Consider the following 9,653-nt stretch of genomic DNA (forward strand, 5'->3'; position numbering starts at 1 on the left):
AGTCTCATGTTATATGCTCGGAGTTGCCTGAAGATTTCTACTAAGTCGTCACAATGCGACCCCTGCAAAGGTGTTTTTGCCACCATATCATCTACATAGACTTCCATATTCCGGCCTATCTGCTGTTGGAATACTTTGTCCATTAACCGTTGATATGTAGCACCTGCATTCTTTAAGCCAAAAGGCATTACCTTGTAACAAAAATTTCCATGTTCTGTTATAAAAGCCGTTTTGCTTTGGTTTTCTGGGTGCATCAGAATCTGGTTATAGCCAGAGTATGCATCCATAAAACTCAAAGCTTTGAAACCAGAGGCGTTGTCAACTAATTTATCAATGCAAGGTAATGGATATGCATCTTTAGGACAAGCTTTATTTAAGTTTGTAAAGTCGACGCACATGCGCCATTTACCTGAACTCTTCCTTACCATGACCACGTTGGACAACCATGTGGTGAAACGAATTTCTCAGATGAAACCTGCGTTGAGGAGCTTTTTGGTTTCTTCTAGCGCTGCTTGTTTTTTCTCCTCTCCGAGGTTCCTTTTCTTCTGTGCTACTGGTCGGACTGTTCTGTCTATTGCCAGCTTGTGGCAGATGACTTCTGGGCTTTATTCCGGGCATATCATCTGGTGTCCACGCAAAGAGATCGGCGTTCTTGCGCAGTATCTGTATGAGTTTTGCTCGGTCTTCCCCTTCTAATGCTTCTCCGATGTATATGCATTGATTGTCATCTGCCGTTAGTGTTATTCGTTGGAGGTTGTCCATTGGGCGAGGTCTTTCGCCGAGGTCTTCTCTTGGATCGAGATCGGCTAGCACGGTGGTGTCAGCCGAGCTATGTATGGATTGGACCTGGGGCCGAGTTATTTTTCTCGCCTGGTCTTTCTTTAGACAAGCATTGTAGCACTGCCGAGCTTCCTGATGGTCGGCGTGAACTGTAGCTATCTTGTTTTCCTGCACTGGAAACTTAACACACAGATGTAATGTGGACACCACCGCTTTGAATATATTCAAGGCGGGTCTCCCGAGTATAATATTATAAGGGCTATAACAGTCTACCATTAGGTATTGAATATCGATGGACCTCGACATAGGGATTTCTCCCATTGTGGTCTTTAGCCATATGTGTCCCATGATGGGGACTCTCTCTCCGGAGAACCCAATTAGCTCTCCGGAGGAGGGTTGTATCAATTTTTCTGATAATTTCATTTTTATAAAGGTGGAATAAAATAAAACGTCAGCACTACTACCTGGAACCAGCAATGTCTTTCTTACCAACAGTTCTCCGACCTGGATGGAAATTACCACGGGGTCGTCAAGGTTAGGGCTTGCCGATTTGAAGTCTGCTTGGTTGAAGGATATTGTGACGTCTGGGTCTTTGTCCTTCTTTGGTTGTATGGTTCCTTCGATTGCTAGCATCGCTCTATAGCTTTGCTTCCTGGCCGAGCTTGTTTCTCCTCCGCCTGCGAATCCCCCTGATATATGGTTGATGACTCCTCTTGGCGGATCAGGAGTCGGCCTCTCTTCTTTGTCGTCGGCCTTTGCTTGCTTATGCTCTATCCTGTCCGAATTTCCTCCTCTGCTCTTCCGGGTCTCGATATATTTGTCCAAGAGCCCTTGGCGTGCTAGCCTTTCCAGGAGGTCCTTCGCGACGATGCAGTCATCCGTAGTGTGACCGAATTTTCGGTGGAAAGCACAATGCTTTGTCTTATCCACGAACCTTTGATCCTGGTAGTTTCCTGCTCGGGCTGGTGGCTTTATGATTTTGGCGTTGAGGATTTCTCTGATAATGTTTTCTCTTCTGGTATTGAATCTGGTGTATGTGTTGTACTTTGAAGCGGGCTTGGAAGGTTTCTTACTGTCCCTGTTGACTGGTGATCTGAAAGTTCTTTCTTCGTCTCTCCGATTTGGTTGTTTGTCCGATTTTTGGGCTTCTCGGAGTTCTTCGATTTCCATTTGACCTGCCGCCCTTTCTCGAAATTCTTCCAGCGTCTTTGGCTTTGTTATTGCGATGGTCTCCCGGAATTTACCAGGCCTGAGGCCGGCTTTGAGGGCGTGCAGGTGAACAGCTGGGTCCAAGTCTTGGATCTCCATGGTAGCGTCAACGAATCTGGTCATGTAGTCTTTCAGGCTCTCGTGCTGGCCTTGTTTGATAGTGCCGAGATAGTCCGATCCGTGTATGTAGATTCTCGACGCGGCAAAGTAATCGATGAATGATCTGGCAAGATCTTCGAAGGAGGAAATTGATCCTTCAGGGAGTTTAGAGAACCAGAGTAATGCAGCACCGTCGAGGTAGGTTGGGAATGCTCGGCAAAGGACGGGCTCGTTCTTAGGGCCGTTGAAAAACATCATTGATTGGAACTTCTTTATGTGGGCTCGGGGGTCGCCGAACCCTTTGTATGGCTCCAATGCGATTGGGAGAGTAAAGTTTTTTGGCATCTGATGATTTGTGATCTCCTCGGAGAAGGGGTTGTCGAGGGTGAGCTTCTCCTTTAGCGGGGCGATGTTCAAAGGGTCTGTAGCACCTATAGCACCTTGAGCCGAGTTTTTGGAGCTTTCTCCGTTGTTCTGCGTAGACAACTCGGCTATTCTTCGTACTTCCGCCTGCAGCTCGGTGATTCGAGCCAGGAGGTCATCCTGTGAGAGTTGTGGACTTTCCTTGTCAGCCATGTTCAAGGATCGGGAATCCTGCAAAATAGGGTAGAAGACTAAACAAAGAAAAAAGTGGGGTTAGATGTACTCTGGCCCCACGGTGGGCGCCAAGTGATTCGTCTGAACACTGGGTAGGCCGAGCTTAAGCACTTCCGAGTAAGTCGTCAACCGAGAGGAAGAGCTTTACGTCGGCCAAGGTTAAACACCGCGGCGGGAATACCTGCAAAAGATACTCCGACGCTTAAGTTAGCAATATTCTCAGAAAAGAGAGAGAGAAAGTAATTAAGTGAGTATGAAGACTGATAGTGGAACCTGGTTTTAGCCGAGAATGTTAATTCGGTTTTATAGGGATTGTTTTACCGTTTTCATGTAGATAAGTCCTAGTTTGTAGGTTGGTTATGATATTCTGTTTTTATGTGATTCAGTTTGTTGAGCACGTTTCTTATTTTTCGAATGGGTGAGAGCGAGCTTGTCTGCTTACGTGCCGAGTATTCCGAGCGTCTGATGCGGGACCGAGCTTAGTTGCCCACGTGCCGAGCTTTGCAGTTGACCGAGGACGTATCAATTATTATATATGATTAGTTTTTTATTTACTTTATCATTTTTAATAAGATTAATAATTCATATTATAACAGAATTGTAATAACAAATTTAATAAAAAAAATCAAAATATAAAAAAATACTAAAATCTGAAAAAAAATTTAAAATATTTGAAATGATTTGAAACAAATTTAAAAATTATTTTAGAAAAAACCAATAATGATCATCAAAGGTTAACGCATGTTGAAGTGAAACAAATATTTTTTGCTTCCAGTAAATGCGTTTTTAGGCTGCAAAATCACTTCTGCGTTTAGAGAAAAAATGTTGCCAAACATCAAAAAGCAACGTTCAGAAAACTTCAACGCACTTTTATCCTTTTCAACGCGTTTGCCAAACACATCCTAAGTAGTTGAAGAAATGAAAAATCATAATGTTTTACATTTTTTTAAAATGTATTTAAAGAGGGTTATTCAAGTACAATTTTTTAACTAAATTCTACATTTTTATAACTTTTAATATGGTTGATGATCAACTATGTGACCTATATCTTGCTGATTAATAATGTGAGATATATCAATATGAAATATATCAGCGATATAGATTTAATATAAATTTATTTCATTTTTACTCATTAATATTATGTGCCTGTTAAGAGTTTTAGTAGTGTACTATAACCTTTCTTTAGTTAATTTATAAAGATAATAAACTACCTCTGGCTTAAGACATGTCTCTGAATAACTTTTAAAATTTTAATCTTAGTTTTCAACCTTTCGCTTAGTAATGCTTTAATTTTAATAATTTTTAAACTCTATTAATATAGCATATTTATGGTTCTTTTATTTAATTTTTATATAATAAAAAAGAAGCTAAGTTTTAATTAATTTCATATGTAGTTATGCATGACTCTATATAAACATATCCTGTAAGTTTTTTTTTTTTTACTCTCAACCTTAATTTGAGAGCTAATGATGATGTAAGTGGTTTGCGGATTTTGCAACATGTCAAAAGTATTCATGTTCCAACAAAATAGAAGTGATTATGGAAGTTTCATATTTTTTTTTCGTGTTTTTAGTATATCTTCTTATAATTTATCTATCAATTTATGTAGGTGAGGTTATTAACAAGAGATATAAATGCACTCAATACAAGAAAAATAAGGTCATTTAAAGAAAAAAAAGTACTTAAGGTGCATGTTGTCAAAGGATGCAACAAAGTCAAAAAATTGTGTTTGAACTTTGAAGGTTTAACTGATGAAGTGGTAGGATGAAATTACAATTTAGAAATGGACCATGACCTTATCCAAGTAATAGAGAGGTACATACACATGCTTGAAATGAATGATAGCAAATTTTTCCATTTCTATATTACTAGATATAACCCCGTAAATAATACAAGGAGGCTTCAGTAGGTTGTTTATGATGATGAGGTGAGACTGAAATCACTTATAAAACTTTGTATCCTATATGACATAATGCATTCAGAAACGACAAATTTTTACTTAACAAAAGAGTAGGAACTTGTTGTTAGTCATTTTTAATGAGATTTTCCATTAATATCTAGATCTAAGTTGCGGTGTTGTGTAATGTCAACTTGGTGTTGCTATTTTTTTTTATATTTTGGTTTGCCTTTATTTTGTGCACTACTTTTGGAGCTTGGCGTCTTTAATATAGAAGTACTTAGTACAATTGCACTACAACATTCAATTAGTCTTTTGTTTGTACGTTTTTTTTTTAAATTCAATCTTTATCTATATAATGTGCCGTTACGATCTGTTGAAATCAATTAAAAAAAACACGATGTAGGTAACATAGAATTTTAATAATCTATTTTCAAATGCAAAGATATCACATTACATTTTTATACAAAATCAAATGCTTAATATTAAAAAGAATATTAATTAACCTCCATGACTTAACTATAACATTTTTCATTCATATTTACATACCAATAAATCATACCAATAAATGTCAAATATTCATGAGTAATAGTTATAGTGTACTAAAAAGAAATTCTAAACATTTAAAGGAGTTAAGTCTTAAAGTGGCCCTGAAGTTATACTCAAGACTCAAAATAGTCCTTAAAGTTAATAATTACCCATTTTTATTCCTGAAGTTGTACTTTGCGACCCAGAATCGTCCTTCAGGCACATTCCGTCCATCTGGCGCCACTGGAAAGTTGATTTAGATTCCTCTGTGACATGTTGGATACGTAACGGCTAGCTGATGTGGATTAGTAAATATTTTTGGTGCAATTTGGTCCCTAAATTAAAATTAAAAATCCTAATCCCCAAATTTAAAAATCACTATCTCTCTGCATTACCCCCTCTCTTCTCTTCTCTTTAATAAACCTTGCATTCATGTATAGCTTCTGATTGTCTTCTTGTTTATTAGGGACTCAACAAGTCACTCATAGAAAACAGCGCAATAACACTAGGGAGGCTTGCATGGGTCTGTCCATAACTTGTATCTCCGCATATGGAGCATTTTCATGCAACCTTGGTGCACTGCTCTGTCAATGTAAGTCATTGAAATTCTGTTGCCCATGACTTAGCTTGCATCCATGATCCCCCTAACAAATATCTTTTGTTTTTTCTTTGTGTGCTATAACTTTAACTGACAAAGGTGTAATCACTATATAGAGAATATAGATGATATGGTTATATTTCTTTCTTGAGCTAGGCATTTAGCTTTGTTGGTTTGTCTTAAGATCTGATATTGAATTATTGATGCTTTAGAAACTGGTAAATGGTAGCACCTTGGTCCTTTGTTGATATATAGTTTCTTGGTATATAGAGCGCACAACATTTAAAAGAGAGTAAAAGTGTGTCTAAAGAATATCTTTATTTTAGGAATTGGTTTGTTGCAGGATATGGGATGATGTTGAGAAAGAAGACGCTTTTAGAGGCCTATGTGCTATGGTATGTATTTGAGCGCTCTGTTTGTTTTCAGGTCAAAGCTAATCCTTCTGGAGCTCTAAGTTTTTCAGGGTTTTTGAGTGTGTATAATAAAACTATTTCTTTCCATAGGAAATAAGAAGTGAAGATTTATACAGTGAAGTCTGCCAGGTTTTGCATGGATATAAACAGGTTAGTGTTGTGTATCTGAAAAGAACCCACCCATCTGCTTAGGAATAAATTCATCGAAGCTGCAATTTTTATTTTGTCAAAAATGAAGATATAAATTTATAGAGTAGCACTTTTCACCATCTTGGTAGAGTTCTTTTCCATCTTATATGCTATAGATGCTGCGTAACGGAGCATGGGACCAGTGTATGTCTGCTTTGGAGCTTTCGAAATATCAAGTATAATTTACGTCTACATTGACATTGTCGAGCTATATATTGCTGTCATGAATCATGTTAAGCAGGAGCTTGTTCTCAGTACAATTCGTTTGAGGTTTGATGATTATATGCCATTTCGAAGGCCTTGAAGACCTCATTGGATGGTGTTTTCCATGGGAAATGTTTCAACCTTTTGGAAATGCTTGATTCTTTCTTGTCTTTATTGTTAAAAGCCTTAATTAAAAGGCTAGGATTTTTACTATACCCTTGTGTTCGTCATCACAGTTTTTCAAATATTTTAATTAGTTTGAGTGTGCCTTTGTTATACAGTTTTGTACCACCAAAGAGAGGAGGGAGATGGGGGGTTATTATGTGATCTGGCTACAGTAGTTTTCAAAGTCTTTAGTTATTTCATTGCACCAAAAAAGTTTACTAATCCACGTCAGTTTTTTGGTGGCGTCAAGTAGATGAAATGTGCCTGAAAAATAATTTTGGATCTCGGAGTGCAATTTCAGGACAAAAATACGTAATTATTAACTTTAGAGACTACTTTGAGTCTCAAGTGTAATTTCAGAAACCACTTTAAAACTTAACTTATTTCAGAGTATAATATAATTTATCCGATTTATAATTAGAATTGCCAACTCATCACTTTCTCATTAATAGTACACAATTTTTTATATCATCTCCTTAAATTTATATACATTTCACATGGTTTAATAGAAATACAAATTTTAGTAATATATTAAATTCTTTCTAAATTTAATGACGTACTTCAATAATTTATATAACTTTTTAAGTATTAATACTTTTCGTAATGTATCTTACATATAAGTAACTATACAGATAAACAAATAAATAATCCATCACTTTAAAGAGTCGTTACAACGGTCAAACACTACTACTACTTGCGCCGGGCTTCTGCTAGTCCTCCTTTAATAGTTCAAAGGAAAAAACTTTTGTTTGGAAGAAAAAAGTTATAAAAGGAATTAAAATTTTGCTTTATTGGTTCTGCTAATACCAAGAATAAATGTATAGTATTGACATATCAGTGTGATGTCAGGAGAAATCGATATTAACTATCTGACTTGAATCAATAATCTTTAGACGCAGTGATGGATCCAGAAAATTTTGGTAGTGGAGCAAAATTTATATAACATCATAATAATTTTTATAATAAAAATAATATGTGTATATAAAAAATTAAATATTAAATTATCCATTAACCATTATATATATGTATAAATATATATATTGTTTAACTTATTTTTAATGTGTATTTTATATTTTAATATATATTTTATATAAATAATTATTTTTTATATACATATAACATGATTATTATTATGATTATATTTTATTATTGTAAAATATGATTAGTCTTCAAAATATCTAATATATAAATTACAATACTAAAATAGTAATTTAAATAATAATATATAATTTAAAATTCTATTATTTTAGGTTTTCTATTTTAAAAAATTAAATAATTTTTCTCTTAACACTACCATCAAAATTTTTCTCTTTTTATATATATTACTAAATAAATATATAGAAATCCACTTCCCAACACAATTAGAAGTCGACTCTTATTGATATTTATAGTTAAAAAAGTTCTTTCAATTAATACAGTTTTACTATGTAAAAATTAAAGCTAATTTAAAAAGAAGATAAATAATATTCTTTTGAGTTAATTTTTAAAAAGGAACAACACTAATTTCGTTTAAATTTGAGAATTAATCATTTTAACGAATTTCTAATATAAAATTTTTAAATTGACGATTAAGTACCAAAAGTTGAGTAAAAAATTATTGTGAAGTCAAATTTAATAATCTAATGGAAGCAAATAAATATTATTATTATATACTACTCACAAAAATTTTAAATCGTAGTGGGGCGCTTGCCGCCACACCATTGTACATAGAACCGTCCCTGTTTAGAGGGCTCAATTGTATGTTAATATAATTTTTTTCCACGCTAGATAAATAGAAATATGTAGATGACCTATGGATATGGGAACTATATTTACAACTTAACCAAGCAAATGATAGGATAGCATGAAATATGTCCAAATATGTCAAAAATGCATGAAGTTTCACTTTTCGGCAGTGGCATATGGAAAAGAAAAATTACTTCAACCGGTTATATCACCATTTAAACTTTGGGAAATATGGTATGGATGTAAAATCTGATAAAAAAAACTCGTCTTGTTATTTTTTATTTTTGATATTGAAAAGAAGATGATGTTTTACAATATTATTGGAGAATAATGTGTTTAACTAGTGAAGAACACAAATTAGACTGTTAAATTTATCACTTAAAACACAATTTTCATATTTGTGTATTTTAAATTTTTAAAATTTTTAATGTACAATCTGACCTCAATACTTCACTCAAATTTAACTCAGATTTTATTATTTTTCTCTCTTCTTAACAAATTTGACACTCAAATTTCTCTAAAAATTTAAAGTAGCTAAATCGGAGCTTCCAATTTACTTTTTCTAATTTTTTAAAAAATTGTATTGATAGAAAATACACCCACCATTTCATAATGCTGCATAACACATCAATGGCCTCAGTTACCAAAAAAAAATGTATTTTAACACTATATGGTAAATCAAATCAGAAAAGTGGATATTTTGACACATTGGTATGAATAAATCTTGTATTTATGGGATCTCACTGAGCGAGTTACTAACTTACTACTGCCCCTAAGAGATAATAATGCCAAGATTTTCTTTTGGGATAAAATACATGTGCCAAAAAAATTAATTGAAGATAAATAAATAAATGGTGAGTTCTATGGGAGCAATACTAAGGGGCCGACAATTTTTGTGATTGGTAGCCATTAAATAGTCATCAATGATAATTTAATGATGTGAAATTGGTGTAAAATTTCATCTAATGGCTCACCTTTCTCTACTGGTTACATGCTGGCCAAAATTCAATAAAATTACTGATTCCTAGACTTTTCTAGTTCTATGGTGCCTTTGTTATGGTGTCTAAATTACCTAATTTTTTTTTAAAATAAAAAATAAAATGTTTAAAATAAAAAATAAATTATATAAAATTTATTAAATATTATTTATTTACCTTTTTTAATAACTTAGGTATAAAATGATAAGTACCATAACATTAACCTAAATAAATAAATACAGAATGCTAAAATGATAACAACCAACACGGAA

At 34.0% G+C, this 9,653-nt stretch overlaps 1 protein-coding gene across 1 annotated transcript; it reads right to left on the minus strand.

Moving 5' to 3' along the window:
- Window positions 1–405: 405 nt before the first annotated feature.
- On the minus strand, window positions 406–2,664 carry LOC130962576 (uncharacterized). Its single transcript, XM_057888773.1, has one exon. The coding sequence runs from the start codon at window positions 2,662–2,664 to the stop codon at window positions 406–408; it is 2,259 nt and encodes a 752-aa protein (XP_057744756.1).
- Between the last annotated feature and the right edge of the window lie 6,989 nt (window positions 2,665–9,653).

This window comes from Arachis stenosperma, chromosome 2 (genome assembly GCF_014773155.1).
Source record: "Arachis stenosperma cultivar V10309 chromosome 2, arast.V10309.gnm1.PFL2, whole genome shotgun sequence".
Classification (NCBI taxonomy): Eukaryota; Viridiplantae; Streptophyta; class Magnoliopsida; order Fabales; family Fabaceae; genus Arachis; species Arachis stenosperma.